Source organism: Lacerta agilis, chromosome 3 (assembly GCF_009819535.1).
Source record: "Lacerta agilis isolate rLacAgi1 chromosome 3, rLacAgi1.pri, whole genome shotgun sequence".
Classification (NCBI taxonomy): Eukaryota; Metazoa; Chordata; class Lepidosauria; order Squamata; family Lacertidae; genus Lacerta; species Lacerta agilis.
Genome location: NC_046314.1, coordinates 21,377,113 through 21,394,396, shown reverse-complemented (window position 1 = coordinate 21,394,396; position 17,284 = coordinate 21,377,113). Strand labels below are relative to the sequence as shown.

At 39.8% G+C, this 17,284-nt stretch overlaps 1 protein-coding gene across 1 annotated transcript in view; it reads right to left on the bottom strand.

Moving 5' to 3' along the window:
- Positions 1–17,284, bottom strand: part of CSMD1 (CUB and Sushi multiple domains 1) — a 930,570-nt gene that overhangs the window by 75,865 nt on the left and 837,421 nt on the right. The window contains exons 42-46 of the mRNA XM_033142996.1: positions 13,264–13,452; positions 9,302–9,479; positions 6,178–6,323; positions 3,990–4,070; positions 1,185–1,298 (exon numbers count right to left, since the gene is read on the bottom strand). Of these exons, the coding sequence (XP_032998887.1) occupies positions 1,185–1,298; positions 3,990–4,070; positions 6,178–6,323; positions 9,302–9,479; positions 13,264–13,452 (708 nt within the window). The remainder of the gene's footprint in view (positions 1–1,184; positions 1,299–3,989; positions 4,071–6,177; positions 6,324–9,301; positions 9,480–13,263; positions 13,453–17,284) is intronic.

Below are 17,284 nucleotides of genomic sequence, written 5' to 3'. Positions count from 1 at the left end.
TTGCATTGCAGCCACTTTTTGTTGGATCTCTCACCCTCCCTCCCTATATTTATATATTGTGGTCGCATATTGCTCTTGGATGTGGGGGAGGTTGTAGTCTCTGCCTGGCCCCTCCAAACTGGGGCAATCCCATTAAAGGGATCCATGGGAGATGCTTCTGTCTGGACGCTCAGGTGGGGGGCGAGGAGCTACAGCACTCCCCAAGTGCAATCCAGTGGGGGAGTTACCCCTTGATGTAGGTCAGGGACTCCCTCGCTTCGAGTTGACCCCAAACCTAAGTTCTTCCAGCAGGCAGCCAGAATCTGAAAACACCATGGCTGAAACTGCATCTTAAAAGAAAAGTTTGTATGGGAGGTGGAGGGTGTAGAATGGAAGGCCAAAGAACAAAATAAAGAAAAATCAAACGAAGCCTGGAGAATTAACACCAGAGTAATTAGGAACATTTGGCCACAAGACGCAAAGAAGTGAAAGTCTGGTTTAATAGCCTTCATAGGTGTTCAGTGTGGTATTCAGCATATGTCGCTGAAGGGTGTTTAGGTCTACAGTGCAATATGCTACCAGTATCTTTGTAAGGAGAGACTACAGTACACACCGCATCCCACAACCTGTCACTGTTCAGTGCTCCATTTACCTGGTTTTGGTCCCCAAAGCTCATTAGAGCTGCAATTCTCCTTTCAATTGGCATGTTGAGAAATCTCGCTTCCCAGCCTTTGTTCGGCTTTTCCTACTTCATTCACATAGTTCCCTCCCACACCCGCTCAATGCCAAATTTGTACTATTCACCCATTCCCACAGATAATGATAATTGTTTCTTCCAATTTCTTGCATCACAACCTCTTTTCTAGGTAATTCACAATCCTAGCAACCAAGTAACTTTGCATCGCTGCATTAAATTTATGGTTGCATACATACAGAGGCATATAAAAAGTGGCTTGTCCATCCCACAGTCTGGTAAGATCGCTCTGTAAAACATTTGTTTTGGATTACAGGGTTTGTAATGATATGCATGCTGGGTTGCAGCTGGGATGTATTCTGCACATTCAAAGCGGAAAACAATTTTCAATGTTTGGTCATGGCTTTTCATTCTTAATACTTTATTGGTTCAAAACAAATTTAAATATGAAACACAGCGAACGAAAACACCATCATAATACCAATATATAATACCATTGGTGCATACATACCTTCACAAGATGGAGGAGAACCATCAAACTGGAGTTGTGCTTTTAGCTTGCAGAACATCATGTCATGGCCAACCAATGTATAGCCAGGATGGCACTTGTACTTGGCAAAGTCACCTGAAATAATTTGTAATGCAGAAATTTAGACTGCACATTTATATCATTTTGGTACTTCTATCCCACATTTGACAACAAAGTCTTAAGGCAGTGTTCAATTAAAAAAAATACAACAATATAAAAAGCAGTTTAAAAAATAAGCTTGCTGTTCAAAGCCTAACTAAAACAGCAGATAAAAGCAAATGAAAATATATTGTAAGATGCCTGAGAAGAGGGGTCCACGGGTTGATTACTATGACCAAAAAGTGTGGAGGGGGAGGGAGGGAGAAAATACACAAAACACATCAAAATAGAAGGGCAATTGAATATAGTAAAACAGTATAGGAAATCAGAATATGAAAAAATATATCAAGGATGATACTGTATACAGAAAATTTGATCAATTATCTATGTGGAGAAGAAGTGAGGGAAATAATATTGCAGTCATGAATGATAATTCAGTTTTACTTATGCCATATGTTTACAGGTGTGTTTGAATGAAACAATGAGAGCAGACTCCAAACATATAGGGTAGGATGCAGACTAACTTAGAATCACAATTACTTCCCACAAAAATGGATATGACAAGTCAGTCATGACTATCTTTTCATACTGATTTCAATGGGGCTTAAGTGATGGAATTAAAATGGATGCCAGTAATTAGATTAAAAGAATTTCTGATCACCAAACACTCCAGAATGACAGCTAAACTGTATGCTCTTGCTTTTTAATCCTATTTTTCCTGCTGAAATACATGTCCTTAGTGAAACAGTTTGCCAAAACGTTTGTTCTGTTCTTCATACTTCCTCTGGACGAAAGTGTCTGCACAACCTCTAAGAAAGATCTCTTAACAGCTATCTATTCTTCCTCCCACTAACTCCACCCCCCCCAAGAACTTTTGTTTTCTTTCACCCACCCACACATTGTGTAAGAGTCCCAAGCCTGGCACTGCTCAAACGTTCACATGTAAATGTTTTAGCAATAATTACTGGAGTCTTTGGCAAGGCCAAATGCCTACCGAAAAAAGGGAGAAAGAAAAAGAGATTTGTTGTCAAAGTGTGGGAGTGATTTAGGGTGTTGTTTGGCATTAGTTACTTTTTCACAAGATTGTTCAAGGGCTGCCACCTTTATTTTCTTCTTCTTTTTTTCCCTTTTATAATGAAGCCACAGCTTAACTGCAGAGTGCCTGACAAATGTGGTTGCCATGCACTGGGGAAATTGCGCCTTGTGAATGTTCCAGCTTGTTGGCCTTGCATTCTTACTGGAGTAGCAGCATTCCCAGGACTTTAGTAGTCTCATTTCCCATGCATGAAGCAACAATGCTGCTGAGTGCTCTGTTGCCAAGCTATGGCTTCGTTTCAAAAGCAGAAAGACTGAAGAAAAGAAAGGCATGTTCTCTGATCACATCATAAAACAGTAATGCAATCATGCCCCCCTACTCCATTTTCAGATAGATTCTTCCCCCTCCCCCAAATGTCCCAGGATTTCTCTGTCCACCTTCATTTCTGTTCAAAGGTCAGGCAAACGTAAGAGTTTTCTGCAGCCCAACTCAGACCTCTTGCAAAATACCGTATTTTTCGCTCCATAGGACGCTCTGGACCATAGGGCGCACCTCGTTTTTAGAGGAGGAAACCAGGAAAAAAAAAAACATTTTTCTGGTTTTCCTCCTCTAAAACCCATGGTTGTTTTTTTGTTTTTGTTTTTTTGAGAATCAGCTCAAAGTTTTGCAGCTTTTTTTTGCAAAGGGAAAAGCCCTGCTTTTTGAGGATCAGTTCAGATTTGTGCAGCTTTTGTAAAGGGGGAAAAGCACTGCTTACAAACCAGTACAAAGCAGTAAGCACCAGTACAAACCAGTACAGACCAGTAAGCACCAGCAAGTAATAGAAAGCAACAGACATTTCCCCTTGCTTTTTAGGAGGAAAAAAGTGTGTCTTATGGAGCAAAAAATACGGTACATGTGTTAGGAATAACTGAATTGAATTGTATCTTCAGTTGCCAGCCACTGGTGCTTTTGAATTACTACACTCTGCTTAACTAATGCATTGCTCAAAAGGAGCCTTCTCCAACCTGCTGCCCTCCGTAAATGTTAAGACTACAACTCCCATCAGCGCCAGCCATCATGGCTGTTTTGGTGCTAGGGTTGAGGAAGGTTGCAGTCAAAGGCATATGGAAGGCACCAGGTTGGCAAAGACTGGCTGCAAGGAGCGTCAAAATCTTTCCCCAAAAAATATTTAACTGGGATGGAGAACAAGACTATCACGGGCTGTTAGCCAAGATACCTACATTCTACCACCACTGAATATATATGAATTCAGAGGCATTCACTGAATAAGCCTTTGAATATGAACTGCTGGGAAACACAAGTTGGGAGAGTGCTGTTGTGCTCAGGTCTGGCTTACTGGCTTCCCATAGAGATTTGGCTGGACTCGGTGGGCAAATGACTCGGTGGGCAAACTGGCTTCCCATAGAGATTTGGCTGGACTCGGTGGGCAAATGGCAGGCACTTTTACTCTTATGCAACAGCAATGCACATTTCAGAAGATTTGTGAAATTTAACCTACGACTACTGCAAATAAATTTACTCAAATAAATAAATTTCACCTAAGACTAATTCAAATAAATCACATTCAGGAATACCACCAACATCATTTGTGTAGAAGTCTGGACAAAGAACTGACGTATAGGTATATCAACAGAAGGAAAAATTATCACCTATTTCAAAATCGTCATCTTCTGTAAGCAATTCAGCTTGTGGAACTGTTGGTGGAGGCTGGCACTTCTTCAGCTGATACGCTATAAAATCAAAGCAAATTTGCATTAGTATCTCTTTGATAACAAAGCCTCATTACAAGCTGGCAGTTTGAAACTGTCCTCAAGCTGGTTCACATGTCACATTGAACAACTGTTTATTTTAAGCTATGCTTTAACGTGAATAAGCAGTGCGGTGGCGCATGCTGCTTAAAAGTTTGCAAAGTCCCTCCTTCCCTCTCCCCTGCTAACCTTTAACGGCATCAGGGAGGAAACTAAATTGAGGCTGATTTGGTGTTACATGGAAAACAGCACTCAGCTTGGTCCCTGCAAACAAACTATGACTGGGAAGCTGAGAACAAACCTATGGTTTAATAAGGTGTGCAACACGGGCACAGCGGAAGACTTGGAAGCCAAGTGAAAGCTCTTATTCATAGCTTGCTGAGAATATGAATCAACATTCCTAAATGGAGTGGCACTGCTACTTCCATAAATGCATGCCTTTGTGTCAAAGAGCATGCTGGTCAGTAATCACACAAAGTTGGAGTTAGCTCTTTATTAGTGAAAATATGATATCCGCAGACTTGGCTGAGTGCCAGGCCTAATGAGCACTGTAACTCATTCCTGGTGGTACTTCCTACATGAAAGCAAGTTGCTGAGACTGAAGGTTCCCACCTCCCCACAACTGTCTAGGTCTCTTCATCTCCAGGGTTTTTTCTAAGAAATCGTAGACTGTACAGGTATGCAGCTAATCTCTTCTCTGCTCTTTTCATGCCTCTCCTGGTTCTGGGAGATGGGGGGAAGGGGAGCTTGTCACAACAGGAGGTGGAGATATCCATGACTCTTCACCAGCCTGACTCATCTGAGCCTCTTGACCTCCCTCCTTGCCTCCTTCAGCTTCTTGACTTCTCTCTGCCACAGATTCTCCCAGCTCACTAAGACCTGTTACCACTTCAACTTCCGACACCAGAACTTCCCAGTCTTCTTCCTCTGACCACTCATCACCATTCCACCACCACTCCCTGGGCTCTGAGCCTTCTTCCCTTGGTTCTCCCACCATTCCTTTGCGTCCAACCAGTCCATGACACTTTACATAAATCTCAATAAATATTTAAAAAAATCGTTTGGGAACTGTGCTTGACTACACATCCAACATACCATGCAATAACCACTAGCATGGCTTGTGTCTGACTGAAGCCCTTGCAACAGATCCAAGCTGAGAGCAAGTTATCACAGCCTATGGCTACTGAGCTGGAGCCATTGCAACAACTCTAACTAGTCACAGTTAGGCTGTTGGGCTGTCTCTGGGTCAGCTGATTCACTATAGCAGTGGGGCAGTATCAGCATGTTTGCAGCTCATACCCTAAGCCAGGGATGGGGAACCTGTAGTCCTGCAGAGGTTGTTGGATTACAAGTCCCATGATCCTTCTCCACTGGCTACACTTGCTCGGGCTGATGGGAATTGGAGGCCACAGTTTCTGCACCATTTCCCACAGGCATTCAATGTGAAATGAAGAACAATTCTGTATGTCATGCACACTTACTTCCCTTCTTCCTTTCCTTTCCCCTTTCTTTGCCTAAGTATTTTATAGCTAGAAGTCTCACTACTTTCTTTAAAATCAAAGGCCGCCCCCTGCCCCTTTTCCAGGGAATAAGTGTGTGACAAAATGAAAACGAATCAAAATAATCCTAATAAACATATGCTATTTAACTTTTCCCTCTCCGGGTCTCTGACTCTTTAACTGTATAACTAAACACTAAAACAGTTTCAAAGTTCCAAGTGAAAACATGTCTCATGTCTCTAAGCAGCTAAAATATTCTCAATGGGAGATTAGGATACCACTGGGTTTTCTTAACACCAGAAAGTCCTTAGGACTTAGAGAGGAGTGCATGGCCAGGGTTAAGTGGGCCAGAGTTTTTTCCCATTAAAATATTAAAAAACCAAGTAACTCAATATTAAATATTTAACACTCATTTGGCTGTGGATAATAAAGACTGTTACTCTAGAGGTTTTTATTAAATGAAAATATCATGCCAATTAAACCAGTCTAATTTATTTTAACATCAGTAGGCAGAAAATATCCCTTTAAAGCTCCACAGGCTGCCTCTATCTCACAGGCATGATTTGTAAGATGAGAAGAGGAGAACTGACCATGAAAATTGAGAACAAAGAACCCTCCAGTGGAGAAGTCACTGTGAAACTTGAGAAGGACTTGATTGCTTGAGCTATAAGCTGTCTCAAGAGCTGTATTCCCGCTGAACACTCCCAGCTGAGGAGAATTCTGGTCTGGCCCATCCCTAGGGACCAAGAGAAAAGAGAAGTGTCAGCAAAAGCCTGTAATTAAGGTTTAAATTAACTCTGTTTTCTCTTGATGGTAGCTTTAAATCTTCAAGAAGGCAGGTTAATCCTAACAATTGTAGCACAGTAATTCATTTCCATGCAAATCTAGGAAGGCGATTAAATACATTCCTGCTAATGTGAAAAGCTTGACCTTTTAGGAGAAGCTGGAAAAGCTATGTAAGTAATATTTGTATTAAATAAGGTTCAGTACTGTATAGTTTGCCATGAGGTCACCTGAGGTGCTTTATTCTATTGTTATATATAGAAAATATATATGGGTATTTCATATAGGTGCTGTTCTTTAATCACTTTACTATTCACCGAAAACCTCAGCCTTGACATCATATGTTCTATGTCAGCTAATGAAACAAATGTCAGTGCCACACTTAGTGTGAGAGAGAAATAAAAACCACATTTTCAACAGGAGAAATAATTCATTTGAAAACAAAATGTGGCATTACACTATTCTTGTATATGTGTATAAACTGAATTTTCTTCCCAGATTATTTTATGCGATTCTGTATTTCAGCTACCATAATTAAAAGGGTTTTGCTGCTACTTGCAAAAGTATAACAATTTTTGCCATTCTTCTAGCAGGATTAATGATACTATTAACACCACCATTTAATAACACTATTGCTTTACGCTGCCACACAAAAGCTGGCAACATTTCAAATTAGTAAGCAGCAGAATCATACTATGAAACATCTGGGCTCCCAGGCACCTGGGACTTCTCTAGTCCACTTGAAAAACCATTTCCAAAATTTTACTAATGCCTTTATTAATGAAAAAGCTGTTTTGGTCAGTGAGGTGCCTATGGCGGACCAGATATTAAGATGTCACTTTAAAGAATAATTCTTAATCAAGCAAAAGATCAACAGCTTTTTAGTGCAAAAGACATAAGTTGTTTAGACCTTCCCAGTGGTTTTAATCTTTTTGATACAAACTCAGGAAAGGGGCAGTATGTAGTTCAAAGGAGGACTGACTAGCCCATCTGCTATATAATCCTTCTCAAAATATGTACTGTGAGAAAAACAGGGATCTGAAAAATTCAACACATTTTTTCCCCCAAGCAGGCATCTCTGAATGGCAGTGGCATTTCTAGGACTCAGCATTTGGGTTAGCAGATGGATGGGAAAACATTTGCCTCTGGGAAGAGAATGGTCCCAGTGGCTCCCCTCACAACTGAAAGCATTGTTAATTTAAATTGCTAACACAACGAAATGTGGCATTTTGATCATATCTGGTTAGGCATATTCAATAATGCCATGAATATATTTTTGAATTTGTAGCCCATTCCTATCCAGTCAGCTGGGGACAGGTATACAGTAACAGTAGTATGAAAATGCAAAATGTCCCATAAAATTATTTTCAAATCCAATATATTGTAATGGACACCTACTACTTGCTCCAATATTATTGGCATTTCCATATTTCTCCAACACGTGCTCAAAAAGAAAGGCATTAGCAGGCAGAGCTAGTATGCACGGTAAAGAAATTTGTTGGTCCACCAACCTAATTACTGCCCAACAGAGTAACCCCGTAAGCATTTGCATTTTAGCAGTCCCTGTGCTATTCTGGTAAGGTACAAATTGTGCCCCACAGTGTTTCAAAATGCTATTCAGGAAATATACCCATATTATTATTACTAAAAATATTTTTACTCCACCTCCCCCCCCCCGAATACTTCAAGGAAGCTATCAATAGTTAAAGACAATAACATTAAAACAAAACCACAAACAAAAATTAAGAGCAGCAAAGATTAAAACGATTAAAATAAATCAAAAAGTAAAGCTGCTTTCAAGTGTTCTTGTGAAGCAATGTCTATATACTGTAATTAAGTGGAAGTCCACTAATGAGATAGCAAGCGCACTTGCCTTAGAAGGATGTTCCAGTGCCTGGAGAGAAGGCCCTCTCCTTGGTTACAATCAGTTTTATTTCAGAATTTGTTGGGACATGCAGATAAGCCTCCATTGGTAGTTTTAATAAGGAGACAGGCTCATTTATAAAAGGTCACCCCCCTCAAATGTCCTGAAGCCATACCACAAAGAGCTTTAAAGCTTCATCATCAGCACTTTGAACTGAGCCCAGAAATGAACTGGAAGGCAATGCGGTATTTTCAAAAAGGGAGTCACATACTCCCAGTAAGCAGCTCCAGTTATCAACTTGGCTGCCTCAATTTGGACCAATAAAAGTTTCTGACCTTTATTCAAAGATAGCTCTTGGAAGAGCATATTGCAGTAGTCCTGATGCGATATAAATAGGGCATGTGTTACTATGGCCAGATCTGCAGGTACTAATTCAACAAGTTAGACCCCTATTCCTGGATCAGAAGTTATCCTTCTCTTGCCTTGTCAATTTTAATTTGTTTACTCATGTTTGGGCTGTGACCACCTCCAAGTGTCAGTTCAGACTCCATGGACAAGGGTGGGAAAGAGAAATAGAACCAAGTGCTTTCTTTGCTTTGATGACCACAAAATATGATGCAATCCTTTTTTTCAAGCGACTTCATGTGGGAAATGTTCCAGAATCAAAATAGAGCTTCACAGGCTGGCTTTCCTGTTGGAGAGAAGACTCACCTTCTCACAGCCTGCCTGTGTTTCAAAACAGATCTTTCAAGCAGGATAGAAACTTGCTAGTCAACAAATTCTGCTCTGTATACCAGCGTTCCCCAACCTTGGGCTTCCAGCTGTTTTTGGCCTACAACTCCCATCATCCCTGACCACTGGCCTTGCTAGCTAGGGATGATGGGAGCTGTAGTCCAAAAACAGCTGGAGGCCCAAGGTTGGGGAACACTGCTGTATACAAACTAACTAAATAACCAACCCACCAACTAACTAATACACATGAACACCAACAGCTCAATTATTCTGGACTGATACGAAGTTCGGATCGATCCAATTATCAGTCTTTACGGTAATAAAAGTTAACATACCAAACTGCAATGTAGTCATTCACTAGTTCTGTTTGGAGTAAGGTGAAATTGATATAGATTCCATGACCTTGGGGTACAGTAATAAGCCAGGTACAATCTTTTGAATTTGGATATTCATCTGGAAATCCTGGGGAGTACACAGTACCATTTTCAGATGTTACATTATAGCCACAAGGAGCTGAAAAGGAGAGGAACGGGAGTGTTAAAAGTTAGGATGCATGGTTAAAGTCAGGACAGTGATTTGTCTTACGTTTAAGACAAAGCAATTCAAGAGTTCAAAAAAGCAAATTCACATGGTTGGTTACCTTTCAGTAATAAGCTTGTACCATCTTCGGGGGGGGGGGGACAGTGCAAGTTAGCATGTTGATGGATCATGAACAGATGGCACTGAGGGCAGATGACTACACCTGCACCCTCCACAGAACAGTGCTCAGAAAATGCTGCTGCAACTACTATCAGCTAAAGCACCTTCTTTAACCTAGTGCCAGATGTTTTGGACTACAACTCCCCTCAGCTGTGCCAGTCCAGTAGCATCAGGTGAGAGGCCATGGAAGCCAGAAGGAATGCCATCCCTCAATCTTCAAGCTACAGGGTTGGCTGTTACAAAACTCTAGTTTTTTTAAAAGGGAAAAGCCTAGGAGAGTTGAATTGGAGTCCAGCTCTTGTCAAAGCAAGTTGCCATAAGGAGCTCCCAAAGCTTCCTTGGTTTGTGAGCTGCTTTGTGGGACTAAAACAAAATACCATTTTTAAAAATAGATTCAACCCACCATATTCTTCCTTTTGATCAAATTCATAGCTGTCAAGTTCTCCCTTATTTTAAGGGAAATTCCATTATGCCAAATAGGCTTCCTTGTGAGAAAAGGTAAAACTTGACAGCTATGATCAAATCCCACTGATAAATCTGCTTCAAATTGGAAATGCATCCAATTGTGCAGAGGAATGTGATGAATCATGTGATTATTCCTCCTCAAAGAAAGGGATAAAGAATCAATTGAATTGGGTAACATCATCTTCTGCCCTGCAATGTCACTTTCCCATTTCTTGTGATCCCTGTAGTCACAACTTCCTTCCCATTTTATCCACTTAACAATAGGGTCGGGTCAATTAACAATGAGTATACGTGACTTAATTCTACAGACAGATTCTCCTCCTGTTGGACTTGACTGTGAGAGATGGAAAAGAAGCTGAAATATGTCTTACTATATTTCTCAATGTTTAGCACACAAAATGCTTACTTCCTCTTCCGGGAGCATGCTCAAAATAACAATGTAAGGAGACAATTTAACTATTTGAAACTATTTAAACATTCTAGTTAAAATGGGGGAGGTAGTAGCTTTTACTTCATTAAGAACTTGACCTAAAGCTGATTGATTTTTTTTTTTGCCAAAATGCAATACAGCACAAAGGAAAATTTGCAGCTGTTAAGTGTATGACAGTGGTTTTACTTGCTGAGTTACTCTACATTCAAGAAAATGACTTCCCTTCATTGAACACATTGGAGGTTTGAATACCTAAAAAATCTTGGCCAATTACCATTCTAGTCACTCTAAGGCTGCAATGTGAATCATCCATTTGGGGAGGGGGTGTTGTGCAACTGAAAAGACTCTGGATCTTTTAGGTGCAAGCCTTTTCTGACCCTTCCCAAGAAGCCCCCAAACTGCTTAGTATTTGACAGTACCATGTCAGAGTTTTGACGCTGGTTGGTCAGAACCTCAGACCTTTCTGTGGCATCAGGAAGCAGGGAATCTGATAGCGGTTCTCCCTCTTTAACACTGGAGCTCTCTCTCGGATGTTGTAGATCCATATAATTTTGCAAGCCCCTGGGCCACTCCCCTGGCCCCTGGACTAGGATTGCAGTTTATAAACACCAAGTGTTGGAAGGAAAGGGTAGGAAATATTTAAACTGCTTTTTTATTTTTAAAGAAGCTCTACAGTCATTAGATGCCTTCTTGAACGATACCTAAGAAAGTCCAGAGAGTACTGCACATTCAAGTAACAGCTATTAAAATTGTGTAAAGTCAATAAATCAGTTTGATGGCAATCAGGAGATTCCAGTTAAACATTTAGGCCAGGGAGAGCAGGAGCATGAAAATTGTTTTGGTCCTATATTTATGGAAAGCTTTTTGCCTCCTGCTCACAATGTCAAACTCTGCATGGCAGCGACACTAAGATCCTACACAGACAATATTAATGTAGTCTTTGCTTCCCCTGTACAAATAGGCTATTATGGAGATGGGAAAAACAAACAAAAGGCCTGACACTGCTTTTTAATTTAGAATAAACAACATGGTTTCACATCTGTCAGGTTTTCAATGTCCCCCCCCATTTCAAAATAGGTGATAAAAATATTTTAGCTCATTTGTATGCAGCTGTCACAGTAGTAATGTCTTTAACACAGAAAGTTGTGTAATGCCTCCTACAATCCTTTGGTTTGAAGACCAATTATCAAAAGGCCAAAGTGGATCTTTTCCAAGAGAGACTCTAAAAACACCTGGAAGTTAGACTGAATGGAAAGTGAACAACTACAGGTGTGTTGTTGTTTTTCACTTTCTGGGTGTGGTGCTTTTACAGATACGAAACTGGATGTAACAGATAGGCCCCCTGAGAAGCGCATCACTTGCTTCCATCTCCTCTGTTACTGACTCTCCACCATGCTAATTGTTTCCTTTTGTTTTCCAATTTATTTCTCATCAATTAAAAATGTGGTGTGGCACGAGCAAATTTTTTATTCTGAAAGTGTAATCCACAGGAAAAAAGTTTGAGAATCACCGATAACCTATAAATAATTTTATTCATACACTTAAAAAAGAAAACACAATACAAATAATATAGTCACTACAAGTAGCTTTGAAAAAGTTGCATTTGATTTGATGTCTAGGCATGATGCAACTTAGTATGCAGGTTCCCATCTGGCTCTTTTGCATGACAAAGGAAGATGATATTGGTCATTTTCATTGTTCTCCTTTTGTCAAGGATATCCATTTACGGACGTGAGAAAGTTATTTTAATTACAGCATTTCAGTATAATTAATTTAAATTCTAGGCAAGGCACAGAATAATTCGCTCTTTTCCCTCTATGTATAATGTGCAAAATTTCAAAGTAATTTGAGGTGATTCAGATTGAAAGAATTGAAATATATGGCTGAGTTATAAACTACATTTAAAATATGAATAGGGCAACACAGTACCACTTTATAAATTTATATACCCAGGTGCACAAAGGACAGGGCAACTAACATTGCAAACTGTGATATATATTTGAATAACCACTGCAGGCAAATAATTGAACACAGGGGGCTTCAACACAAAGAAGCATGTGCAAGGAAGTTATCTGAAAACTGCTAAAATATGCAGATCAGTTGTTTGGTAGGGAGAGGGTGAGAAGGGGTGTTGAAGCAGCTGAGCAGCAGGATTTTAGCATTTACTGAAAAAGTTTGTGTGTAGCCTTGGCTTTTGAACCAAAGAGGGTGGAGTCTATTCTTAGGACACATTTGCACATGCAGTTCACTCAACCAGTTTGGAAATCCATGCATGAAAAAGCATAATTTTTCGAGGGTTCAAGACATCTTTAGAAATCCTCGAATGTCATTAGGCCTAGGAGGGGAAATACTTTTCCATGTGCTACAGGTGTGGCCAGGTAGGGGAAAGGAAGATGATTTGGAGGCTGATGGGGAAATGTGAGTAAGGGGAGTTGTTCTCCTAATTATGTAATCTGGGATGTGATGGAGTTCAACGTCTAATAAAACAAGCTGTTCCCCAATTTCAGTGAGGAACACCTTGGTTTCTTGAGCCCAGTTATGAACTAAAGTGGTGTGTGGATGTTGGAACATCTCCATTAGTGGTTGATATCATTTTCAAGCCTCATGCATTGGGTTTTCTGCAATTTTCAATCTCATCTCATCGAATATATAATATTGAGAGAATACTAAGAGTCAACTATTATTACAATTAGCAAAATTTACCTTCACATTTTGGAAAGGGGTAGTTCCAGTTCCTGTTGATCCCATGGTGGCAAGTGAGAACAGAAGGACCAATCAATACATATCCTGGATAGCACTCAAAAGATATTGACTGGCCCACACTGTAATCGGAATTAATGATATATCCATTGAAAAACGGAGGAGGATCCGGACAATTTTGTAATTCATATGCTGGAAGAAAAAGAAATGTGGGACAATTTTTTAAAAGTAACAGTTACACTTGTTTCTAGCTTGTTTATTCAGAACCGCTAAGGGAAAAAAAAATGCTTGGATGATGATTCCCTACATTCAACATTGCAGTTAAGCAGCTCAAGTTTTTTACTATTGGCAAAGGCAGGAAATGTTTTGAAAATAGTATATTTTGGGACAAGGGAAATCATAAGGGAAATTATATACAATAAGCAGCAGGGATTTACAGTATATAGTTAAGGTCTGTGACAGCAAGATTTCTGTTCAACCCAACAGATGTCACCTAGCTGGAACTATTTTAATGTATTTCATATGTTCACCATGTTGACCTGCAAGTTTTAAAGTAAAAAGTTTAAATAGTCATTGTACAAGTACTATAGTCATTGTACAACTACTCATCTATTAAAGAAGCATGCTTTTTTTACAGAAACATAGCAGTTAACTGATAAACATCTGCATTGCTGCAGGCTTCAGGTTGCTGCTGTTCTCCCCATCCCACCCCCAGATAAAAACTTATTAACCCAATGTCTGCTTGTTGTTAATGTCTTGTTGCTAATGCTTCAGTTTATTCAGGTTTCACCTAGTAATGCTGTATTAGGACAGACGCATCACCGAATCACAGTTGTGACCTCTGTAAAGGCATGTAAATTGAAGACATATATAAATCAAATGAATGACTTGACTTATAAATCAGTGCCGGGGACACACAAAAAATGTGCAACGTGATTTATAGATAGCTTCATGACTTGTTAATTAGCCCCATATTATATAAATCATGTTCAAAGCTTGAAAATTCACCACCTTCCTTACAAATCAATGCAACACCGTCTTGCAGTACAATGCAAGCCATTCACATATTAGATAAATCAATGGAAGGCTTTCCTCTCTGGTATACTGCATTTCCTTAAGTACTGAAGAGCACTGCGTAAATGCCAGAACCGTAATTCTCTCCCTGTCACACCATGAAGGTTCTCCAATAGTCATTTATTGGCAACATGACCACATAGAATGCCTGGCAATGCAAGCTAATCAAAGTCTATCACACTCTTGCTCGATAATTTTCAAACTGTGTGACAAGATGTGGTGATGATCACCACCTTAGATGGTTTTAAAAGGAGGTGCATAAATTCATGGAGTGAACACTAATAGTGGCTGCAACTACTAATCATAATGGTTATATGGAAGTTCCAGGTACAGAGGCAGCATGCCACTAAATGCTAGTGCTGGGGTGCATGGGACAACTGGTAATATAGCTTTCATGTCCTCCTTGTGGGCTCCTTGAGACAACTGATTGGCCAGGATGCCGAACTGGATGAACCTTGGTCAAATCAAGCAGGACACTCCTTGTGTTCAGCAAGAATGCTGATGATGCAAATTATAAATAAACAAGTAAGCATTATTCACGGTTTTTCGTAATTGCTTTTTAGGGAAGCAATAATCCAATTACCTACGTTCACAGCTTTTCAAAGAACGATCAGCCTGCCCTTTATCATTCCACTACACATTCACTCTCTCTTCCCCTCTTTCATCCATAACCCCATATAGAAGATTGAAAGGAGAAACCAGGACAACACTACAACTGGTTGTCGAAAAGCAAGAACAAGAAGGAAAAAAAAAAACTTGTAACCCAGCCAGATGGGCGGGGTATAAATAATAACATTATTATTAAATGCAGAACATGTTGGGGCATGTGCAGAGTGCCCATTCAACATACTAGGGGGGAGTGTCAGTGAAACAGAAAAACACCATACAGTTCTAGGTAGAGTCAGTCCCTCTACTGGCAGCATAAAGCCATTCCACAGCTTGTAGGTTACATACAGTTGTAACTTACATTCCATCCAGCAGAATACAGTCGCCTTGCAACATTCCAACACAGACTAGGCTCTAGCCAAGGGCGGGGGCTAAAAACAAACTTGCTTCAAACACAAGTGTATTTATATTTTAGATTAAGCTGAGTCCTTCTCACATGCTTGCTGACTGATTCTCACATGCTTAACTAGTTGCAGGTGCTGGGCAAACACACACCAAATTAAGGAGCACACCTTACTTAACCCTTTCTTGTCCTTTTTTTCTCAGTGTGCATAAACCCCTTATGCAATTACAGAACATAAAATGCCCTTGGCCTTGAAGAAGGCAGGTCTCAAGGAGTTCGGCATTTTTATTCATTTCAGTAAATTTCTCTATTTGCAGCCAGCTTGAAGTTAGCAAGAGAGTAAGAGTGGAGGATTGAGGCTGTACTATACACAAGTGGGGCGGGTGGAGAGACAGAGGGAGAGAGAAAGAACACAATAGGAAGTACTGGTACATCAAAATGGCTTGGATAAAACCATAGGGAACTTTAATGAAATGGTAAATTGCCCAACATGATTCAGAGGAAACCTACCTCGGGAATTTGGAAAAAAATAACTAATCATAATTCAAGTAACAGGAAAAAAAATCATAATACAAACTGTATGTAATCATCAGACAGATCTATATTTAAAAAAGCACACCCAAAGCAGAATCATACTTATTAGGAATAGTTAATGGGGAAATACCCAAAGAGAAAGTGGATTTTTTCCTGTACGCGACAACCGCGGCGAGAACATTAATAGCCCAACATTGGAAGGATAACTACATCCCAACTAAGAAAGAGTGGCTGAGTAAGTTAGCGGAATATCTGGAATCGGCAAAGCTGACCAATATAATAAAACAAAAGCCAAAAAAGGTAATTCAAGACCAATGGAATTGTTTTAATGAATATTTGAATAAACAAGGATCTAGAGAAAGGTTTTGGTTATGTTTAGAATAGCATTTAAGTGGATTTATGGTAACTCTGATGTTAAAGGGAAGAATGGCAAAAATGTTCAGATAGTGTAGGTAGTGAAATGCAGCAATGGAAGTTGACTATTGTAACTTTAACAATAATTTACTTTTCCTTTTCTTTCTCTTTTCTGCTTTTCTTTCTTTCTTTCTTTCTTTGGCCTCTTACTTTTTTCTTTCTCTGTATTTTCCTCTTTCCTTCTTTTCCTTTATTGTTTGTAATGTAAACTGTTTTTTTTATTATTGTGTGTAATGTGTATTTGTAAAACTTGTAAAAATTTGTAAACCATTTGGAAATAAAATAAAGATTTTATATTTGAAAAAAAAAAAAGCACACCCACACAACTTATAAAACATGGAACGTGCATTGGTAAAAGTATCCCTTAACCCATGCTAATCATAAAACAAAACTGATTGTTATTATTTATCATTATTTGTTGTATATTATATATTGAAAAGTAAATAACCCCTGGATGGTTAAGTCCAGTCAAAGGCGGTGGAGTGAGCTCCTGTTGCTGTCCCAGCTCTTGCCAACCTAGCAGTTCGAAAGCACACCGGTGCAAGTAAATAAATAGGTACCCCGCGACGGGAAGATAAACACCATTTCAGTGTGCTCTAGTTTCCGTCATGGTGTTCCATTGTGCCCGAAGCGGTTTAGTCCTGCTGGCCGCATGACCCAGAAAGCTGTCTGTGGACACGCCAGCTCCCTCAGCCTGAAAGCGAGATGAGCACCACGATCCCATAGTCGCCTTTGACTGAACTTAACCGTCCAGGGGTCCTTTACATTTTTAATCCTTTACCTTTATATACTGAAAGCACAGCAATAGAACCAAAAGGCTAAAAACACAGCAAATGCAAAAAGAAGGACTAAAGGTCCCACTTCAATAAAAGAGGCTGTGATGCCATCTTTCAAATTAAGAACCAAAAGTCTGGGAAATGAGAACACATAAGCTTTGACTTGGGACCAAGCTGAGCTCAACAATATTTATTACATTTATTTCCATTCAAAACT